This window comes from Lissotriton vulgaris, chromosome 9 (genome assembly GCF_964263255.1).
Source record: "Lissotriton vulgaris chromosome 9, aLisVul1.2, whole genome shotgun sequence".
Classification (NCBI taxonomy): domain Eukaryota; kingdom Metazoa; phylum Chordata; class Amphibia; order Caudata; family Salamandridae; genus Lissotriton; species Lissotriton vulgaris.
The window spans coordinates 1,242,073,537-1,242,096,849 of record NC_141697.1 but is presented as its reverse complement, the minus strand read 5'-3'; the positions used below and the strand labels follow the sequence as shown (position 1 = coordinate 1,242,096,849).

At 48.4% G+C, this 23,313-nt stretch overlaps 1 protein-coding gene across 1 annotated transcript in view; it reads left to right on the top strand.

Moving 5' to 3' along the window:
• Positions 1-23,313, top strand: part of NEK4 (NIMA related kinase 4) — a 278,651-nt gene that overhangs the window by 149,388 nt on the left and 105,950 nt on the right. The window contains exons 8-10 of the mRNA XM_086939417.1: positions 20,646-20,702; positions 21,449-21,574; positions 22,206-22,358. Of these exons, the coding sequence (XP_086795543.1) occupies positions 20,646-20,702; positions 21,449-21,574; positions 22,206-22,358 (336 nt within the window). The remainder of the gene's footprint in view (positions 1-20,645; positions 20,703-21,448; positions 21,575-22,205; positions 22,359-23,313) is intronic.

The following is a 23,313-nucleotide window of genomic DNA, read 5'->3' as shown; positions in this document are numbered from 1 at the left end:
CACATGCATATCATGGGCCATATCCGGCATATAATGTTCAACACAATAAGAGTGTTTAGTAAACTGCTGGTTTGTGCGTGGCTGTGGTGAAATGACAGAGGCTTAATACACACAGCAGAACACAATTTCCCAAGATAAAATGTGCGCAAATTCTTTTTACTAGGATGCTTTGTTTTATACAGGACATAGATTAATGATAACACAACCAACATAAATGTGACGGGTGTGCTGGTTTTTAGCCACAATCCATCAATCAAAGACATTTATAGAGCGCACTACTTACCCGTAGGGTCTCAAGGCGCTGGGGGGAAGGGGGTGCCGTTACTGCTCGAACAGCCAGGTCTTCAGCTTCTTCCTGAAGGACAGCAGGGCACAGGGAGAGAAGCGGCGCCCAGGAGCGACCACGGACCACGCCGCTCGAAGGAGGGGGCGTGGTCACGCGGCGGCAGCCGGACAACGAGGCAGTGAGGCGGAGGGGGCACACGCAGCAGCTGGTGGCCGTGCGGCGCGGGGGTGTCCTACAAGTAGCCACAGAGACTATCAATCTCTGGATGTTTTTTTGTGACTGCCATCCCCAGGTTGTGCTCCACATCCAGTCTTGAACGGTACTTGGTCTTTAATCCCGCAAGTGCTGCAAACCCAATCTCACATAAATAGGACGAGCTGAAAGGGAAGAGAGTTTTGATAGCAGTTTCTCTCAAAGCTGAATATTCTGCAGACGTTTTCAGCCAAGACAGGGACTGTAAGGGAGACAGTGTTGTCAAATTTTTCAAGCACTCCCTAGCTCAGAGTTGGTACACAAGAAACAATTCTTCTCTAGAAACCATTAACAATTGTTTTGGGCAGTATTATAATGGGATAATTGCCCACCAGCCAGTTATGGATCCGAAGAGAAAGGTGAAAGTCCACAGAGAGGGCGCTGAAAGAACACATAATTGAGAATTCCTTAGTGGTACGATAAATTACTTGCCTGAAGCAGTGGGGGTTTCGGACACGTCGGGCTTATGTTTAAAAAAATATATAACTGATAATAAATTAATGATGTTGCCTATTTTCTTCAGAGCAATGTTGTCTGACAGACTTTGTGGTGGCAGGGACATGTTAAGGATTTTGGGTGCCCCTGTTCAGAACAGCTTTGAGATTACATGATTCACTTTCAGCTCTGCCATACCCTCTTCAGCCATGCTACTAACGGTGCACAGGCGCTATGGTCGAAATTCTAAAAGTGTTTACATCTAATATTCAGAGATAGTGATGTGTGTTTTCACTGTTGTAACAAAGCAGCAGCCCACTAATTTGACAGCGACTAATATCTGGGATATCCTCCAATTTCTCATATGTGAGGACCCGTTTTGATCTAAAATAAACTTTTTTATGGTTGTTGCATGAAACAAAAACATTTCTCTGCAAATAGTGATAGACTCTCTCACATCAATCACATTAAAAAGAAATGAAACAAATCCGTATTTACAAGAATCTGTTTAGGAATTATTCCAGGACATCAGGGCAAAAACAGAGCTGCCTCTATCAAGGGGCCCCTGAAAGGCTGGATTGCAATGCATGTAAATTTGTCCTTTTGTAATTTAGGACGAAAACCTTTATGGGGCACGACATGCCCGTACTCGTGTACAGAGGCGCATCTAGACCCGAACTTCGCAGCGGGGGGGCTAACACTCCCTTCCAGGGCTGGCCCTAGTGCTGGTCGCACACAGTGCAACGGCCTGTTTTGGCGCCCCCTCCCTCATTTCCTCCTTCTTCATGAATTTTCTCACTACCACTCACTAACAATGCACCCCATCTCGCTATAGCACCTTTCTGGCCAATATTTCATTTTTTTATAGCGCTACTCATAGTTTACCCACACTCAGTTCTTTGATCTGGATGGTACACGTTCTTTGTAGCAGGCACATTAACCCTCTGCGCTGTGTGGCAGGAGTACACATGTGAGTGCAGGGTGAGCCATGCGTATGTGTGAGAGTAAGGTAGGAGGAGCGAGTGCAGGGTGAGTTAGTTGACCATATGAATTTGGGTGCGGATGTAAGTGCAGAGTGGGACAAATGAATATATGGTTAGTGATGGGCTTGTTTGAGTGAGATTGCAGACTGAGCAGTCAGGGGGACAGGTGAGTGAAGTGTTCCGTGAGTGCAGGGTGAGTAGTGTGCTTGTGTGACAACAGGGTGAGGTACAGGGTGAACAGCGGAAGTGCCTAGTGAGTGCAGAGTGATCACTGTGAGTGCAGGGTGAGCGGGTGAATGGTGTGAGTGCATGGTGATCAGTGTGAGGGCAGGGTGAGCGGATGAATGGTGTGAGTGCATGGTGATCAGTGTGAGTGCTTTGTGATCGCTGTGAGTGCAGGGTGAGCGTTAAAGTGAAGGGCGAGAATGAGGAGCAAGTTGTCTGAATGCAGGGTACATTCCCAGACACTTGAAGTAACTCAGCAGGTTATTGACGGCAGCGTAGAGTTTCAGATATGTTAAACTATTGCTATTATGGCATTAACCAGGGATCAGGGTGGAGGAAATAAATGTGCTAATCTTGCAACATACTTCCAGTTTTATGGTTAGGGTTGCCAGCTCATTATTTTGATGTCCCATGCAGTACAAAAAACAGTCACCTAAAGCTGTATTGTCAGCACTTGTCTGTGCATACTTTGAACAGCAAATATAAATAGAAAACACTTTTATTTGTGTTCTATAGCTGCCTAAATGGTCCATGACTGATAATAAAATGGAACAAAGACAGAAAAGTCACATTTCAAATGTATATATACTTATTTATTTATAAGCATATTTAGTGTCAAGACTAGCAATTTGCAGGCTGTTTAAAAACAAATGGCTGGCTTGCATTTTTCTGTTGGTAACTTGAAGCCCTGTGGGCGTTGCGGCACCTGCCTGTGTAAATCTAAAAGAAACTTTGTCTCCTTTCTGCTAAGAGCTAACCCTCCCAGGAGGGGATTAAACTTGTAGAGCTGAAATGCTTCAGCTGCAGTGGGAGGCAGGATGTCTCCTTTGCTAAAACTGAAAGAAAGGAACAGGCAGTTGTTGGACCCGGCCTCGTGGCGTGGTCCCCACTGACCCGTAGTGACCCCTCCTGACTCATGCACCTCCCCATGGCCCTGATTCACCCGACCATTCCCTCCATGACCCACATCCCCGACACTGGGCTTCCCCGTCCTCGCCCTCCATCTTCCTGGTACCCCGAGGCCGATGCCCATGTCCCCGCACCTAAGATGGCCGCCCCGGCCCCAGCCCGACCTCGGCCTTCGGCGCGGGTAGAGCGCTCCCCGTGAGCGAGAGAGGGATGAGTAGCTCGATCACACCTCCCACCTCCCCTCGAGAGATGAGTTTTGATCGCCCCTCCGGCCTCCCTGAGGGCTGGCTCCAGGCCTGCTGAGTGTCTGGGATCCCCCCAGACCCAACTTGAAAGGTTGAAAGGAGCCGCCGAGGCAGAACCCACAGCAACTCGCACCTAAGATGGCCGCCCCGGCCCCAGCCCGACCTCGGCCTTTGGCGCGGGTAGAGCGCTCCCCGTGAGCGAGAGAGGGATGAGTAGATCGATCACACCTCCCACCTCCCGTCGATAGATGAGTTTCGATCGCCCCTGCGGCCTCCCTGAGGGCTGGCTCCAGGCCTGCTGAGTGTCTGGGATCCCCCCAGACCCAACTTGAAAGGATGAAAGGAACCGCTGAGGCAGAACCCACAACAACCGGCCCCCAGGGGCTAAGACCTTCGCCTGGGAGGACTCCGGACATCAAAGAGGAGCAGTCCTATATCAAGGGTGGCTCTGGGACGATCAGGCAGTTGTAACCTGGAACTACGAGAGCCCTGCTGACGTCGTCGCGGCTCCTACCCAGCAGAAAAGGACTTCTGCTCTAAACCATCTGAGCCCTGCTGACATCGTCGCGGCTCCCTGGCAACCTTGAGAACTCCGGAGCCCTGCGGATACGATTGCGGCTCCCGAAAGACCATAAGAACTGCCTCATCCTTGCTCGAGCCCTGCTGATTCAATCGTGGCTCAGAGACTATCCTGGTCCGGCTGGACTCAAGAACTACCCGTATCCCCCAGCTCGAGGATTGAGAGCTGTGCGCCGGATACGCACCTGCATCTATCTTGAGCACCAAGACTGTCCCGCTACCCTAACCCCTACCGGGACTCTTTGAGCCTGTGCTCTGTTTGTACATAAGAATCTGCGGATCATAAAGATCCATTGGCTTGAAGAGATAAAGAATACGTTCTCTTGAATCCTACAGTGTGGTGTCCCTTTGTCGAGTGGTGCTAGCTCAGCGCGTGCAATCCTAGATTCGAGAACCTCTCCCTGAGGGGTCTCCCCCCAGTTTTCGGCAGTGTTCCTTGGAGAGGTGGGTCACAGGGTGGTCGGGTACATATTCTGGCCCCCCCTGGGATCGCCCCTTCCAACAGCAGTCATTTCAGTTTCAGTGGGAGGCAGGATGTCTTTGCTAAAACTGAAAGAAAGGAACAGGCAGTCATTTCAGCTGCAGTGGGAGGCAGGATGTCTTTGCTAAAACTGAAAGAAAGGAACAGGCAGTCATTTCAGCTGCAGTGGGAGGCAGGAAGTCTCCTATGCTATGAAATCGAACGGGAAGGAACATAACTTTGTTTGTTTGCTTTCGGTTTTAGCAGAGGAGACACTGCCTCCCACTGCAGCCCAAGTATTTCAGCTCTACTTAGCAAAGGCACCCCCCACATAACTACCCTTTTAGAGGGTTTGTGTCCGACTGATCCACCACAACCAGCACTGGCAGCTCCAACAGCCAAGGCCACTAGAATTCTGAGTCCAGAGAGGGCCAGATGATGCTGGAAGGGCCGCATCTCTGCTATTTTAGGCGAGGGAGGTTCAGGAATCAGGATAGAGGATCCTGATTAGGGTTTAGACGGAGGCAAAAGTGCTCCAGGGGGAGCGGTGGGGGGGCAGTTATTTAGGCAACGAAGGAAGAGGTTGCAAGGGGTCTGGTTCAAGGGTTAATGGGGGGGGCGGCGGGCGAGGCCGTCCAAAGGAGGGACAGTTTGTGGTTTTAGGAGTGTGCAGTGCAGCAATGGTCAGTTGGGTGCTTTCAACAGAAGTGTTTAGCCCCCCCCCCCCATCCCTCGGTGAAAGATTGCTGGGGTAGCAGGGATTTGGTACTACCTTGTCTCTGACGACGTCGCAGTGAGAAGGGAGAAAGGTGGGAGGGAGGTAAAGCGCACCAAGGGGAGCGGCGGGGTGGGTGGGAGGGGGCACTAACTTAGGCACAGTTAGGCAAAACACAGGGGAATTGCAAGTAAGAGGAACAGGCAATCGGGAACCACGCAAAAACGCCCATCGAGACGATTAGAGGCTGCACCCCTGCTGCTCTGCCATGCACGATCATTATCCAGCAACCTGCTATGCACATTGCAGATGTTTACACTCTGGCTAGACATGTGATAGATAACCTTACTATCAACATCGACGTGCTTGCTGAGTAGCACCCACAAATAAGGTATTTATTCTCCCCATTCGCTTGCACACATTTTTGAAAAACTTCCTTTGTTCAAAATGGCTGGAGCCATAAAACTGTAGTCATAAATCCCATCCTGTACCTTCTTTTGGTCACGAGGCTCCGCAATTTAACTCCCCCACACAAGACCTCCATAGCAGAGATAAGACTCCCTCCAGCAAGCTAGGGACTGGACTTGCTTGAATAGAAACTGAAACTGCACTTCCCTGCTCTCAAAGCAAAACAACAAAAAGAGGACTAACTATCTATCTTCACTATTTGGTGGCCATTTTAGATTGGTCTCTCCCTCTTGGGCTGCCATCTTGGACTAGTCATTCTCTCTATCCGACCATTCCCTAAGACCTGGCCTTGTTAGATAGCACACTTTACATAGCTTTGTATTTAAACCCTCATGTGACTAAGAGTCTACCTTTTATTGCAGTTCTATACCTCTACTTGTATTTTGTACATTTTGTGTAACCTGCACTAACCTCACTCTTCTTACTAGTAATGTACAGATCGCTACCTCAATTATTTCTGGCTGCTCGCTAATGTCATTTCTGCTTTATGCAGCTTTTGGTTGCACCGGTACCTTGTATCAGTATATCATTCTTTGATTTGTTTATTGTACATTTTGTAAGCTGCACCTATTTCACTTTTATGCCTGGAATGCAACGACTGATACCTCACATATACCATCATGCAGCTTCTTGGTTGCACCGGTATCCTGTTCTCAGTACATCATTAGTACCATTCTTGTAGTTGTCTATTGTACATTTTTGTAAGCTGCACCTATCTCACTTTTATCCTGGAATATCTCACTTTTATCCTGGAATGCACCGATTGATACCTCATATATTTACGTATATTTTTGTACATTGTGTAAACTTGTACCCTGCCCTTATATACTATCAGTACTATACCTACACTTACACCTTGTACTTTGTAATTCACCGTATATACCGTATGCTACTATTGTGTATCAAGTGCACTTGCACCTATTGACATTATGGTTTTAGGGCATGTGAGTCCCCATCCGAAATGGCCAGCTGGACTAGGAGTCTGCAAGACTTGTAGGGCGCCAGGCCAGTAGATATTTGTTGGTGTTGGAAATCGCTTTGCATATAGTATGTTCTCCGCACCCTGCCCTGAGCACCTCTACTGATAATCTTAAGATGTTGAGGCTGGTTTGCACACCTAGGCTTTGCTAGTCCCAAACGGCACATTAGCTCTGATATCCTCACCTTAACGTCCGGACTATGTGCCCCCTTTATGCCCTTCTATTTCTCTTCTCCACCGCTTTCCAAGTAACACCTTCCTCTTATCCCCCCCACACTCCGCCACTTTTCACCATCATGGCCACCCCCCGAGTTAAGGCTGGAACTAATTGCTACAAAATCATTTATCCTCCTAGCCTGTCTAAAGCCGCAACTAAACGATGGAAACATAACACTATTGAACGTTTCCCAGATTCCCTTTTTGTGGATCAATTTTACAATAGTCGTTTTGGGAGGCTAAAAAATGATTTCATTTTCTTCACTCATGACATCCCCTCCTGGTCCAACAGTTTTTACTATTCCCTCAACGTCACCTCCTCCTCCTCTATCCCCCATGGAAAAAAACTAAAAATTTCCCCCTCTGCTTGCTTCAAAGGTAACCTCACTATCTCACTCTATAACAACGGTACTGTCCTGATCCAAGGCAAAGACGACTGCCTCTCGCTCTTTGACTGCCTCTTCCCCTCCTTACTCCCCTCCTCTGCAACCGGATTCCCCCATCACTCTCCTTCCAGCTCCACCCATTACTCCCTTTCTCCTCCGCAGACCCCACCTCACTCCAATTGGCGGCTCCCTCGGGGAGCACAGGTCGGCCCCCTTTCCCTCCCCCTCCCTTGTGACCTCCCCTCCTATTCCTCCCCCCTCACAGTATATCCCTTCACACATCATTTCAACCTTGCCACAAGCCAATACGCTCCTCGTCCCATCTGCACCATCCCGTTTCTCCAATCTCTTCTCCTCCCCCATCTTCCTTCCCATCACCCCCCTTTTTAGCCCACCTCTCCTCCGTCCCTCTCCCCAAGTGTACTTTCCTTATGCTCCCCTCACCCCTTCCATCCCTCCCCCTTACCCCCTCCTCCCCTCGTTATTCACCCCGTCCTCTCCTCAATCCCACCGCATCTCTCTCCTCCCTCCTACTCCGCCAGGAATGCTGCACTACTCCCCTTCCCCGCCCTGTAACCCCCTCCACTTCCCTCCCTCGGGCCCAGCAGAACCACTTCCTCTCTTCAACTCCCCTTTCTCCCAACACCCCTCACTCTGCCTGATGCCCGTTCCCTCGCAGCCACCTCTCCTAGCTGACAGGTCCTCCACAACCACCTCACCTCTTTCCCTCCCGAACCTCCTACATTCTCATGACGCCACACAGGCCTCCCCTCTCATTCTACCCAACCGCCGAGTTCCGCACACCTCTCCCCCTAAATTTGTCCTTAATTCCTCTCCCTCTTGCAACACCAACATAGACAACTCTCCCTTAACCTCCGTTTCACTAACTCCCGCTCTCACCCACCACCCTTCCCCACTTATGAACCCCACACCCAAAATCACCTCCTTTCCTGCCACCTCTCCCTGCCTGCCACCACCCACTCCACCCCCCCTTGTTTCAATAGAGCCACCCAACCTTCCCCAACCCAACCTTCCGTGCTCTGCCCCATTCTCACTGGAAAACACACTAGGCTCTCTTATCACCTCCATCTCCCAGCTTACAGCTGCCATTTCACTTTTATGCTCTAAGATTGTCACCCCTTCTTGCACCGCTACTCCTTCCCAACTTCCCACGAGATGCACCTCGCCCCCTCAACCCAGTACAGCCAAGCTTAACCTATCGTCGGGAAACTCTGTTAACTCACTCAAGCCCTGTAGCGCCACCCCTCCTCAACCGGGATACCCTAGCAACCCCACTATCTACGCCATTCCGATCATCACCTCTGTCAGACCAAAGCATCCACCTAAACCCCCCAGAGCACCCCCTCATAAGTACAATATCCCGATCACCCTTCAGAGCCCTAGTGCCCCGTCACCAAAACAGTCTTGACAGAGCTGCGCTGCATGCTTCACAACTGCAGATCTGCAGTAAAACACAAACTTGAAATCTCCGATACCATCACCCTTCATAATATTGACATGCTCTTCCTCACAGAGACCTGGTTCAAAGATACATCTCACTCTATATTTGATCTCCTATTACCCACAGGCTACTCTTTACTTAGGAATGACAGAACTGACAACACGGGGGGAGGTGTTGCAGTCATCTTTAGAAACACCATCCAACTCAAGGCCTCTCCTAACAGCTCCTCCAAAACCTTTGAATGCCTTTCTCTTGAGCTTCAATTGCAACACCGTTCACCCCTCAGATTCCATGTCATTTACCGCCCGCCTCGTAGTGGCCCTTCGTTTATGGATGAACTCACCGACTTCATCAGCGACCAATACTCGCGAAGTGACAATCAGACCTTCGTGGGTGACTTCAATCTCCACTGGGGAGTACCGCAAGACTCCTCTGCGAACTCACTGGCCACTTTCCTATCTACTAACGATCTTATCCAACACTGCACTGAATCAACCCATTCTAAGGGCGCAATCCTGGACCTTGTTATTTCTAAAGCAGGCATGCTTTCTACCACTACCCCAATTCATGTAGATTGGTCTGACCACCTCCTCATCCCATTCTCTCTTCAACTTTCACACTCTATAACTCTTGGCCAACCCAAGAGGGCCATCTCATGGTTCCGGGATGCTAAAAATATTGATGTCGGTCCACTCTGTGAATCAGCTTTGCTATCTCTTCCAAGGCTCGACCCGAACCTAGATGTTGACGAACTCGCCTCTCAAAGCCTCACAGTTCTTGCAGCTGAAATTAATAAAGTCGCTCCACTCAAAAGCAAAAGGTTAAGGCCCACTCCCTCAGCACCTTGGTTCAACAAATCCCTTTATGAGGAAAGGAAGCAGCTAAGATCCCTGGAGAAACAATGGAGGCAAGTGCCCTCCTCCAACAATTTGGCCAAGCTTCGCTCAGCAAGATCCAAGTACCACAAGCACATCTTCCTTGGGAAAGCGACACACTTCAAAACCCTCCTTGATTCCGCCAAAAATAGACCCAAAAAACTATTTGATCTCATCAAAATGCCTAACTGCTCTCCCCCAACCTCCAAGGTGGAGGATTCTACAAAGAGAGCAGCGGATTTTGCTATTTTCTTTGATGAAAAAGTGAAATCACTTGTGGATCAGGTCGCTCATCCAACCCCTCCAGAGGAGCGCAAATCCTTAGCCATTTGGCAGAGCTTTGACCCTATATCTGAAGATGCCCTTCTCAAGTGCATACGAGAAACTAAGCCATCCAACCATTCTCTTGACCCTATCCCCAGTGCCATTGCCATTGACTTCTATACCCATTCCCTCTCCTATTGGACCACTCTGATCAACCTCTCCCTCTGGCAAGGCTCCCTTCCTGCCTCCTTCAAAACTGGGCAGGTCACCCCTCTTCTGAAAAAACCCACTGCTGATGCGAATGACCTCAACAACTTCCGCCCCATCACTAACCTTCCCTTTCTGGCGAAGATCACAGAAAGATGTGTAGCAAAACAACTCTCCTGTCATATCAAGGACAATGACCTTCTAGACCACTGTCAGTCCGGCTTCATCCAAAACTGCAGCACTGAAACAGCCCTACTGCAAGTGGTTGATGACGCGTTGAGGATACTCGATTCAGGGGGGTCCTGTCTGCTAATTCTCCTTGACCTTTCCGCAGCCTTTGACACTGTCAATCACAATACCCTCCTCAATATTCTTCAACAGAGAATGGGCATGGAGGGCACTGTGCTTAAATGGTTTGCATCCTTCCTTTCTGGCAGATCCCAAATGATCAAAATAGCGAACAGTCTTTCACCTCCTGTGGCGGTAGGTCAAGGTGTTCCCCAAGGCTCGATACTTGCTCCCACACTGTTCAATCTCTATTTAGAACCACTGGGAAATCTCCTAAGTAAATCCGGGATTCACTATCATCTTTATGCTGACGACACTCAACTCTACCTCAAGATTGCCTCTACTCACGATCTTTCCATCCTAAGCTCCACTCTCGACTCCGTTCAAAACTGGATGTCAACTCATCAACTGATTCTGAATCCCTCCAAAACTGAATTCCTCCTCTTCTCCTCCTCACTCTCTCCTCCCTCGGTTCAATCATGGATGGATCAGATGAATCTACTAAACAATAAACCCATCATTGTCGACAGCGCCAAATCCCTTGGTGTCATACTAGACAAAAAACTTAATCTAATTCCCCACATCAATTCCATTGCGAAATCAGCTCGATACCAACTGCGCCTTCTTTGGGGAATCCGTCGCTTCTTCGCGGAGCAGGACCTTATAACCCTGGTGCAATCGCTGGTCCTCTCCAGACTCGACTACTGCAATTCTCTTCTTACTGGCCTCCCCAAATCCCACTTGTCCCCACTTAAGTCTGTTTTCCACTCAGCAACTCGTTTCATTTATGGGGCCAAAAGAAGCGATCACATCACACCGATGTTATCTACCCTCCGCTGGCTTCCCTTTGAGGCTAGAGCTATCTACAAGACCGCTTGTATCACCCACAAAGCCCTGCACTCCTCTTCTCCTCTCTACCTGGCGAATAAACTGAAACTCTCTGGAGGCTGTAGACCTTCACGCAATGCCGAGAATCTACTGCTTGAACCTCCCACTTTCAAGAAGGAAAGAACGATGGCCCAATCCTTTTCAGGCAACGCAGTGAGAATCTGGAACTCATTCCCGCCTCAGCTCCGGACCACCGCCTCCTCCCAGGCCTTTAAAAGGGACCTCAAAGCTCTCCTCCAGAGACACCTCCAAAAGTAACTCTCTTTTGTCTGAAGGAAGATCTCCCACTACTGATAATTTCTACTTCTCATGTCCATGGAAGTGCCTTCCCAGTGTGTTCTTGCGGTTAGAGTGTTTGCCTTTTATTGCAGTATTATCCATGTACTTGTGTTTGGTGCCCTTTTGTAACATGCACACACCACTTTGCCCCTGTAACACACGGTTTGCTTCCTCTCACATGTTTTTTACCTTTGATACTTGCACAAGTGCCACTTTTGCCTACGTAATCGTTTGTTCTTGTGCCTGAGTGTGTAACATATATTGCAGTATTATACCACAAATTATACTCTATTTTCTCTTGTAGCCTGCACACTTGTCACTTTTTCCTCCTGTGCACTTTTTACTACCTCATGTATTTTTGGTAGCCCACATTTTTACTACCTCATGTATTTTGTTTGCTCACTAGTGTCACAATTACCTTGTCTACCTCATGTATTTTTGGTTTCTCACAATTTTTACTACCTCATGTATTCTTGGTTGCTCACAATTATCACTTTACCGTATGTAACGTAATGTATGCCTCTGCAATCTGTTGCTCGTGTAACGTTCTCAATTTGTATCTTTTCTGTTCCTATTGTGAAGCGCTCTGACACCTTCGGGTAAAGTCCGCGCTATATAAAATTGCATAAATAAATAAAATAAATAAAAATAAATCGGCAGCTAGGCAAGAGGCAGCGTTGGGTTTAGTCACAGAGTGAAAGGAGGGAAGGGGCCGTCCGAGGAAAGGAATTTCTCAGATAAGGAAAGCGGGGAGGCCGGCTATGGCCTATGGGGCGGTCTGGCGAATCGCGTCTGTACGGGGTGGGCGGGGGCTGCTCCACCAGTCATGGCAGGGAGCGCCAAATACATGTGTTTTGGTGGTGTGGGATGGGGGGGGCAACAAGAAGAGTTGGCACAGTTGGGCAGGTGTGGCATGCAGCTCCGCAGTGGGGTGCGGCTGAGACCGAGTACCGTCTTTCGGACCATGCACCGGAGAGCATGGAGGATTGTGAGCAGGAAGGTGTGCGCCCCCCCCCCCCCCCCCCCCCTGTGTTGGCTGAGGTTAAATAATGTGACCACTAGTAGTTACGAAGTTCTATTGTGGAATAGTTAACTACCAACTTATGCCTCTCGACTGTGTTAACGATCCCACTCCGCGTATCGGCAGCGAGGGTTTAATCAGCAAAGCTAAATTCTGAAACATTGTTTTCTAGAAAGCAGGGATTGGCGCCATTTCTCACAATGGCAGGGGTAAATTGCTCACGGCGGTGCAGAGGCACCAGTCGGCAATATGGGGGAGACACTGGGTAGTGCGCTCGTGGGCACACAAAGGCGGTGGCGTGTACATACAGGCGGCAGCGGGTGGTGATGCACACATGCCTTCTGTTACTTGCAAAGTAACGCCCTCCCTATCAGGCTGCCTCCTCCCTTCATCACAGCCTGCCTGTCTGTGCGTCTCTCCTTTTTCCATGGGAGTTTATAAGACAAAGACAAGACCACCACTAACTTGCAATACCACATACCATCGTCGTGCCCTAACAGCCCCATATAACCCCTTCATTTCCTAAAATGTGAGGGACAGTACAGCAGCGAAAACTAGATAAAAAGGATAACGCCAGCTGCGTGACTTAAATTACGTGCACAAAAATTGGTGCTTACCATAGTGTGCCGCCCCACTTGTAGTTTGCTGTTTCTGTTATTGCATTGAGATATATGCATACTGACAATAAGTCTGGTCTATTGGCTTTGTCAATGGTTGTTAGTTGCACAAGATAACTAAGCAGCAACTATGGCTTGGGCTAAATTATGCAGCAAAAAAAACGGCAAATTATGCTGTATAACGCAGCACATTTGGGTGCAGGGGAAACTACAGAGGCGCAAACTGCCACAGGATAGTGGGAACTCCAGTCACACAACTACAGGTGAAATGTAAAGGGATAAGGGGATAAAGGCACTGGGTAATAATATTGCTCACAGGCTAGGGCAATCAAATAACGTTCACGGGTAACAACGTATGATTGTGGTAAATATTTCATTTCAACAAGCCTTGCCGTCGTCGTCGGGCGGCAGAGGGTGGGGGGCAGGTTGTGCGGGAGGATGGGTGGGAGGGCATTGCCACTCCAACACGGACATTGACACGCTCCAGCTAACGTGACACGTTGCCCTTCCTCGTTCTCGCTTGGACCCGCCGATGCTCCATGCTATATTTGGGTATTAAACTGGTACTAACGCAGTGCAACTGATACCTAAACAGCATACTAAGATTAAAATTCACGAAATATAAAGTAAGACTACTTCAAAATGTGCCGAATTGTGTGGCATCATTTTCTTTTCTTGCTGCATAATTTATTCGCCCATGTTGCATATCCCTCCCCCCTCCAACCCTCTGTTACCGGAGCTCGTTAATAAAAAATTCTTATTTGAAATGGGTGAAGACTTGCGACGCCTCGGACAGTAAAGGCCCAACAAAGGTACAATCTTAGTGTGGAGTGCCCCCCCCCGAAGATGGTGTTGTGCCCCCCGGGGGGTGCGCCCCACAGATTGAAGAACTCTGCATTAGATTGACAAATAAACATCTAATAAGCAGGCACATAAAAGTGAAAGGAAAATGGCAGTGTAGCCATGCGAGCCAGAGGAAAAATCTGAGCTTTGCTGCGGTTGAGCCGCAGCCCAGGAACCTTACCAAACTGCTCCAAGTGCTGCAGGAACCTAGTCAGGACCTCCCGGGGAGATGCCACGTAGAAGAGAGCATCGTCCGCATACAAGGAGATCACATGGGTTGTGTCTCTCACCCTGATACCCCACTGGCTCATCTCCTCCCGCCACAAATTCCACTCCTCTGGGCGGGCTTTACCCCCGCACTCACGCACATGGCTCTGTTTAGAGTGTTTTAACCTAGCGGCAGAAATGGGCCCCGAACCCCGCGGTCGAAGGACCTCAAGCAGGTAACCCCAGTCGATTGTGTTGAATGCTTTTACTAGGTCTATTAACACAAGAGCGAGCTCAGCGTCCCAGTGTTTCACTTTCTGCATAATGTGGGTTAGCCGTTGCATTTTCAAGTCAGTGCGGCGTCCAGGTATGAAGCCGCATGCGTCCTCATGTATAACGTGTGGCATATGCTTGGCAAGGCGAGTGGCAAGGAGTTCGCATAGTATTTTAGCATGTGTATTGATCATGGTAAGCGGACGATAAGAGGCCGGGTTCCAGCTGTCGCCACTCGGTTTTAGTATCATGCAGATTTCACCTTGCGTCATGAGAGGGTGAGAGTCCACGATCGAAGGCCTCCGTGTACACCTGCAGCAGGGCCTGTGTCACAGTGGCAAATATATGCGGTAAAATTCGGGTGGGAACTGACCCCGAGTAATGCTCCTTGTATTTCCTCAATGGTCAGCTGTGCTTCGAGCTCCTCTAAAGCCTGCAAGGGTAGGCGCGTCTGGTTCAAGGCCCGTAAGTACGGGACTTCACGATCCTCTCTTACTGCCGGGGCCGCAGCATACACTGTCTGTAGGTGTCGTTGGAGGACCTGAAGGATTGCAGACCTGGTGTATGCTACCTCACCCGTTGGTGTATAGAGAGCAATAATTGGCGCTGGGGTCTGCTCTCTGCGGAGGATCCTTGCCAAAAGCCATACCGACCGGTCCCCCTCGAGGCTGACGGAGTGTGTTCTTGTCTAATATGTCACTTCTGCATGCACCTATATACCACTCTCGGACCCTGGCAGTTGGGTCAGCCTGGTCCGAGGCCTGTGCCTCCTCTAATTTCGATTCCTCTCCCTCGAGGTCTCGCTCCAATTGCCTGCGGCCTCCGCATGTCCGCCCCATTTAGGCCCCTCGTACCACAGCTTTTAGTACCTCCCTTTCTATGGCTCTAGTGATGTTTGCCCCTTCCCAGTTGTCATATAGTCAGTCAGGACATGAGATATGTGCTCCTTTCCAACCCGATCTTCTAGAATATCCGACTGCTTTTGCCACGTCCTAGGAAGGTGGGCAGGTCCCCAACGGGCCACTCAGCGAATTGGAGAGTGATCAGAGAGGAAACTAGTCAAGTGGGTCACTTCAGCATTTAGGCCAGCCTGGGTCTCAGAGACTAAAAGCCGTCCAGTCTACTGTGTGTGCCATGGGTGGAAGAGTGGCAGGTGTACAGCCTCTGAGTCGGGTGTCTGTCTCTCCATATGTCTCCTATTGCTAGGTTTCCAATCACCTCTCGGAGCCTCTGTCATTCGTGGCTTGGTGCCTTGTCGAGGGGGGGGGGGGGTGCCTGTCCAGATCAGGGTCTAGTACACAATTAAAGTCCCTCACCCAGAGGAGCGGGTGTCTAGGTCTGTGATTAGTACGTCTTATATGGACTGGTTCAATTCCAGGATCATCCACATTCGGTGCCTAGATATTAAGGATAACCATATCTTGCCCGTCCAGTTTTGCCCCGACTAGGATGTATCTGCTGTTTATAACCGCTTCCATATACTGTAAGACGAATGATGTGCCCGGGGCCACTTGGATTCCACTTGCATAGTGTATGTAGAGTAGGATGAGTGAAAGATCTGGCCCCTCCATATTTTCGCAACCTTATTGGCTCCCGCACCATCTAGGTGGGTTTCTTGCAGGCAAACAACTGAGACGTGGTGCCTCTGGAGGAACAAGGCCATAGAGTCAAGATTGAGCCGCTGCACTCCTTCCCTTTGTGAATTACTCTTATTTTTCAGTTCATGTGATAAAGTGCGTGCGAACAGAAACCGTGAAACACCTCATCACGGTTCATTAGAAACAAATCCAATTGGGTACATTACTCTTGCACACAACTGTCGCACTGCGGTAGAGGAAATCTTTCCTTTGTGAAACCCTTCATGATTCCGTCATTTTAATCAATTTATCCATATTAGTCCAACATTTTTACAAGTGCATCTTCTTTAATTACGCTTCTACGGAGACAGCATGTTTGCATTTTGAATTCTTTATTCGTCATTTTCAAACACCAAGCGTTGCCAATCCAGGCTTTAACGGAGGTATGTGAGGACAAACATGTTTCAAAAGTGGTTTTATGAAATCAACGTGCTCCCAATGCATTTCGAATTCTATAAATTCTTCGTCAGGGGTTTGACTGAAAATAAGATAAAGACACAATTATGCTGGCTGCTTGTCAATTTTTGGTTAACTCAAATTAATTTCTCTGACTCTGTAGGAACAAGAGCATTCTATAGCGGTTTTATACATGAGCCCAGTCCCCTTACATTCCAGCTAACAAATGTAACCTTCATTGTCCCAGTGATACTTCACTCGCCTGTTTCCTGGCCACTGCACGTGCGTACCTCTCATACTCAACATATGCTGCATGCAGTAACTTATAACAAACCAACAGGCACAAGCATCAAGGAAAGTTTTTGTGAGTCCTTAATTGCGATTATTAAGGAATCGCAATTAAGGACTCTCAAAAGCCTATGCATGTAGGAATCGCTATTAAAATAGCGATTCCTAAACATTCCTTATTTGCGACTCTTAAATTGTGAGATGCAATTAAGGAATGGCTTCCCATTAATTCCTAAGGGCCTAGAGGCCCATAGGAATGAATGGGAAATTGCATGCGCAATTTGCGAGTACCAATATGTACTAGCAAATTGCGCATGCAATTTTAAGGGTGCAAAGGTGTCAAAATGACACCCTGTTGCACCCCTAAAATTGTGATGTGCACCCATGTGGCACGCACACATGTCCCAAGGGCATGTGTGTGTAACCTGAAACCTTGAAAAATGCACTTTAGTGCATTTTTCAAGGTATTTGCAAAATACAGACCAGAGTAATTTCTCTGTATTTTGCGACCCCAAAAAGCGAGTTCGCTATTTCTGAGTGCTTCTAGCATTTCATTTAAGCAATAGCAAGTTGCGATTCCTTAAATGCAATCGTAATTTAAGAATTTGCAATAAATTACGATTTCTTAAATTGCGAGTGCCTAACACACAAACGCAAAACGGCCAATTTTTGTAAATCGCACCATTTGTGCTGGCACCCTTTTGATGCATGTGCCCCCAAGTTCCCCCCTCCCCCTCCCCTCTACAAATGACGTGCAACTGTGCCTTCGACCATGCCCTCCCCACACTTGTGGCAGGAGGTACACAGCTCCCCTCGCAGCCCAACAGGTGCCAGTAAACTTCCCAGTAAAACCAGCCTCCCATCATAGCCCAGAGTCTCGGCACACTGAAGTAGCCCAGCAAGGTACCCTGTGCGCGCAGGCCGTGGACAATGAAAGGGATGGAGCTCCCAGTTTTGCTTCTTGTCCTCAAGGCCTCTCTCCCAACAGGCCTGGTGCTTCAATTGTTACTCCCTCTCAGCCTGTATTCGCTCATAAAAACCCCTGTCTCCCTCCCCCGCAACAGCACCCCAGCAGGTAGTCTAGGTCTCACTAGTGCTGTACTCTGTGATGCACACACATGGAAGGATACCAAGCGATGAGTTTATGTAGGCACATACGTCTAGTATAATTCAGTATCTTCCATGATCCCGTCTGAGTCCAGATGGTGACCTCATTTGTGGTTGGAGTGAGAGCCTCTAAGACACCCACCAGGTTGGTCCCAGGTTCGGCTGCCGGCAGGGAGAGAGTACCCAAGTCAATGGACTCCCCTTGCATAGTGCCATCTTCACCCATCATGATCCTCTGCTTATCCGGCATGTCTCAATCGATGTTCTGGTCTGAGTGCTTTTTATTTCGAGTTCCTTGGCTCGGCCGGGAACCCCACACCCTCCGACTGCCGCACCACTCCTGGGTGGGGAAGAGCTTCGCCTTGGATTTCCAGCCATCCCAGGCCTCCTCCGGAGTCTCAAAAAAGTGGGCCCTTCCCAGTGTAATCACCTTCTGCTTGGCAGGGTAAAGTAAACATGTCCTGCAGGTGCATGGAGCAGAGATTTTGATCCACTCCCAAGAAGGTTTTTCTTTGCTCCTGAACCAGCCTGGTGTAATCCGGATATATGGCAATTTTATAATTTTCATAGCACCGGTTCGGTGTTTCTCTTGCGGCCCGTAGGATACAGGGCCAGATGCGTCAAGCATTTTTTGCCTTAGCAAATGGACGATTCGCAGAATCGGTTGCTTGCGACTGCAAGAAAATGCTTTTCTGATGCAGCAAACCAGATTTTACGATTCCGTAACCTGCTACCGAATCGCAAAATGGGTTTGCGGTTCGCTATTAGGAAGGGGTTTGTTTAGGGCGTCCCTTCCTAATACTGAATCACATCTGTATGCATGAATGTGTCTAGGGTTTGATGAATCCTGTTCAACTAGTCTTCCTTTCCCAGAAGGGTCTGTAACCAGTACCTCTGCTTTAGACTACAGACGGAGAATGCGGAAAGTAAATCGTAGAAGTTGGAAAGTTAAGAAGTGACACAGCTGAGTACATGCAGTTGTAGACCTGGGAGTGGGCAAAACTACTTTGATGAAAACTGATTGTGAGCTGATGGCTGTTGAGTAATGGAAATGTAATGTAAATAGGTACTTAAAAAGCGCGTGGCTACTCCACAGTGTCCCGGCGCTGAAGGACCATGAGGCAGGCAACAGAGCCAAAGACTGAGAAACTATTGCTGAATCAGCCAGGTTTTTGCTGAAAGTAAGCAAATCCTGGACCTGCCTAAGGAACAGTGGCAGACAATTCGATAAGCGGCGGGCAGCACTTGAAAGGAGCGGCCGCCCACGCGGAAGCGGGCAAACTTGGGGATGGACGTCAAAGACCGCACTGAGGACCTTGGGGCTCTATACGGCACAGAGTGCTGGACCCTCTTCCTACTATATACGGGTCTGGTATTAATGGAGGGCCCTGAAAGCCAGAACCAGAGCTTTAAACTGAATCTTCTTCTGGACCGGCAACCAGTGCAGGGCCTTCAGATGGATGGACACACGTGCTCTGGGTCCCATCATGAGAATTGCTCTGGCTGCAGCGTTAAGAACCACCTACAGGCGATTAAGTACTCCGGTAAACCCAGGTACAAGATGTTGATGAAATCCAGCCTAGATACAATTAAGGCTTGGACTACCGTCTTCCTATACTTGCCCGGCAGCAGGGGTAGAACGCTTTTTAACATCTGTAGCATGCCAAAACAGGTGCCGGTGACTGTTTGGATCTGCACCTTCATGGATAAATTGGACTCTAACTTGACCCCTATATTCTTCACAATGCTCACTGAAGCTGTGGGAGGGACATATCCTGAGGCCACCACTGGTGCCGCGCTTCACATGGCGGACGACCACGAAGATAATCTCAGATTTTTCTGAGTTGCACTTTAATTGGCTCCGCCTTCGCCAGGAGTCTTCCATCAGACAGGTGTAAATTTTGCCACCTCTGAAATCGGCGCCTTTATCACAAGTGAACAGCAGTTGAGTATCATCTGCATATGATACTATTTTAGCCCCATGTACCTCAGCTAAATGTGCAAGGGGGGGCATATGGATATCGAAAAGGGACGGGCTCAGAATAGATCCCTGCGGGACCCCAACCTTCATGGGAGCCGCATGAAGCAGGGGACCAAATTGTTTGCTGACGGTCTCCCAGAAAAGAAGCGAACCATTTGAATACCGTGTCCCCGACCCCGCACTCCCAGAGACCCTGCAGGAGCCGATCGTGGGGCACGGTATCAAAGACTGCGTAAAGGTCTATTAATATCCGCACTGCATTCCCCCTTTGTCAAGTGTCTCTTTGATAGTTTCTCAGACTTCGAATAGGGCTGTTTCTGTACTAAGATTGGTTTTGAATCCAGACTGACTATCATGGAGTACATGGTTAGTTTCCACATATTCTGACAAGACTCGATTCATGTATTTTCCCAGAACTTTGGAGAAGAACGGCAGTAGCGATATCGGCCTATAGTTAAAGGCTACCCCTGGATCTGCCGAAGATTTCTTCAGTAGGGGAAGAATGTTAGCATCTTTCCTGCTGTCTGGTACCCGCCCTTTTGCAAAGAGGTATTCAGAATCAGATTGACTGCTAGATTGATGATCTCAGCAATTGAAGACAGTATTGTAGCTGGGCCAGTGTATTGTGATGTGGCCGATGGAGGGATGCCTTTACTATGTTACATGTTGGGCAGCGGGTTTTGTCCAACTTTGCTTGTGACTGCTGCTCCCATTGGTCCATATTGAAGAAACGTCAGATGAAAACCACACTTTTCTTGCAAAAAGAGTCTCTCTGTGTGCTTGTTGATTGCTGTTTGAGTGTTGTCCTGTTCTTGATGACAGCACTGTCTGTTCTTGATATGCAACCTGACGGCTGTCTCTCCTTTCTGTACAGGAGCAGATGGACTCCACCGAGAAGCTGCTGGAGCCTTTTGTTCCCTTCTTAATTCCAGTAAGTTCAGACTACGGTTTTACTTGAATGTTTGAATGAGGAGACATAGCTACAACTAGTGCAAGGGTGTCCAGCATTGGTCCACAAGGAACAGTACTTTGCCTTATACTTTCTTAGAAACATGAAAATAGAACCTAAAGGCAGCCCATTTCCAGTGGCTCTTTTGAAAGTTGGCACAGCTCGTTAATTTTGTGGAACAGTGGTGGATCCTGTAATTCACGCTCTCTGTATAGTGCATATCCTTGTTAATAGTTGCTGTGCCAGATAGTTTTTCTGGCGGCCATATATCAATTGATGTGCTTTTGGTCATCTTCAAACAATACTGTATATGATTTCACCTCAGAATACACTAAAGTATGTTCAGGTATTGATTCTGGTCTGTGTTCCTTCTCTTCATGCATTTCTCATGTGCTGGAGATTTTATGGGGTCTTCTATTTTTTCAGTCCTACTTGACCCGTCGCTTTGTATTGACATGTCCAAGCATATCCCTTTACTCTTGATTTCTGTAGCGATGGTGGCCAAGGAAATCTGTTTCTGAGAAGCCTCAGCTTCTTTTATGTTGTCGGACCTGAGCATCCTTTTTATCAATCAAAGAATGGCCGGAAGAGTTTACATGAATTAGCAAAGTCCACAAAGAATGCTTCTAACGGATTAGCCGACAGTAAATGTCCATCACTGCAGAGCTCGGATTGTCAGGAACCGATGCGCAAGGCTGATAACAGCTGCCTGTCGTATGTTATTGTAGGATGGGATTTTACGGACGGAAAAGGCCACTCCTACGATACAACCAAACAGTTCTGAGTGTGAGCCCTCCATCTCCCGGCAGCGAAGGCAGAAGATGAAGGAGCAAGAAGAGCAACGTTCTGATAAGGTAACCTTTTCTATTGCTTGTATTAGAGTAAGAGTTTCTTGTTGGTGTTCTGACAGCCATACCGAATATTCACTATGTGTTCACAGGGGGCTGCGTCTGCACTCCTTGAAGCATAGGAAGTTCCTCAACAAGAAATCCCTTAAGGATTTATGGGGCTTGTTGGTACAAGAGCTCCATCAAACCGCCTGTGCCGTCGTAGGTGCCAAGCCACACCCCTCTACCATCTGTTTTTAAACTCCTAAGGATCAGCATTGCCCATGAATCCTCTACTCCTTGCTCCAAAGCAAGAGTAAATCTTAATACTGCTGCTTACACATTCGCAGGTTTGACTTCAGACCAGACTCCAAATAGATTTCCTCAACTGTGCAAGCTTTGTGCATTCCTCAGTTCCCCAATTCCCTTTATGAGCTTTTTGTAGCCAAGTGGGATAGACCCTGCGAAACCTTTAACCAAAGCTTCAGGTGTAGGACGCTATTAATGACGCAAGTGAGCGGCCTCCATGTAGTAGAAGAATTTGGAAAAATGCTCCTTGATTAGAAATATCAGTTAAGTAACTTATCAGAACACCTGATGAAGACAATGCACATATTGAAAACTATGTCTCTTAAGGCCATATTGTTCTCCTCTTTAGTTCGATGCAGTTTCCCCCAGACCACTGCCTTCACCGCCCCTCAACGTGAAACGAGTCGGAGTACGGAAGACCCGCAGCAATGCTGACGAGCATTCTCATGCAGTCTGTGACTCCAGCAGTTCCTCAAAAAGTGCTGAAGTTGTGGCTTCAAAGGTTTGTATCATTGGGGTTCTCAGATCTTCAGTATAAGTACAAGACATTTGAAATATTAACAACTTGTTGAACTGTTTCAATACCGGGGTGACAGAATGTGTGAACATAGCATACTGCCCTCTGCCCACTGTTTCTGTACTCCTTACCCAAGTTAATGGTTTAACAATACGTTCAGCTTCTTCTTTATGCCGGGTCGCGATCTGCTGTCGCTGTAAGCTGGGGAGGTCAGGCTTGAGGGCTCTGAAAGCCTCCACTGTTAGGTGGCCAGGCATGGAGCAGGGTACGAGGAGCCAATGAAACAGAGATTCAAACTTTGCCTCCCAGAACGTAGCAGCTATCTACATGTGTGTTACAGTAAGTGGGAGTCTGTTTTCTTAGCAGTTACAATGCTCTGTTGGGGTGGTGGGAGAGAGGGAAGGTTCAGTAAAAGAAGCGGCTCAATAGATCGGACAGAATTCTAGCGCTGGGTATCTGCCTTTTGGCACTGTGCACAGATAGTGAATATTTAGATGCTGCACAGACTGTCTGTCTTCTGTTTTGTAAGTTAGCCAGGGTCCCGGAGCTGATTTAGGCATAAAGTCTCTTTCGGCCACCATCCCGCACCCCCAACAGGCCACTCTTCCCACCGTAATAACCTCATGTACTCTTTCCCATGTATGAAGGACTGGCTGTGCATCACATTACACTGATCGGACACCGTTCCCTTGTGTGATTATTCTTTGTTAACCCTAATTCACATTTCCTTGAATTGGTCAATTCCCCCCCCCCTGCCCCCCCCCCCCCCGTGTGAGGCAATACGCTGTTTTGGGCACACCTTTCTTGAGCATGCAAACCACTACTCTGTGATGATTGCAAGTGGCAGGTCAGGCCCGCGTTTTACATACAATGGTATTGCATTATATATTTTAGGTACAGTACACCGACACAGTAACCACAGAAACGAACCAACAGAAAG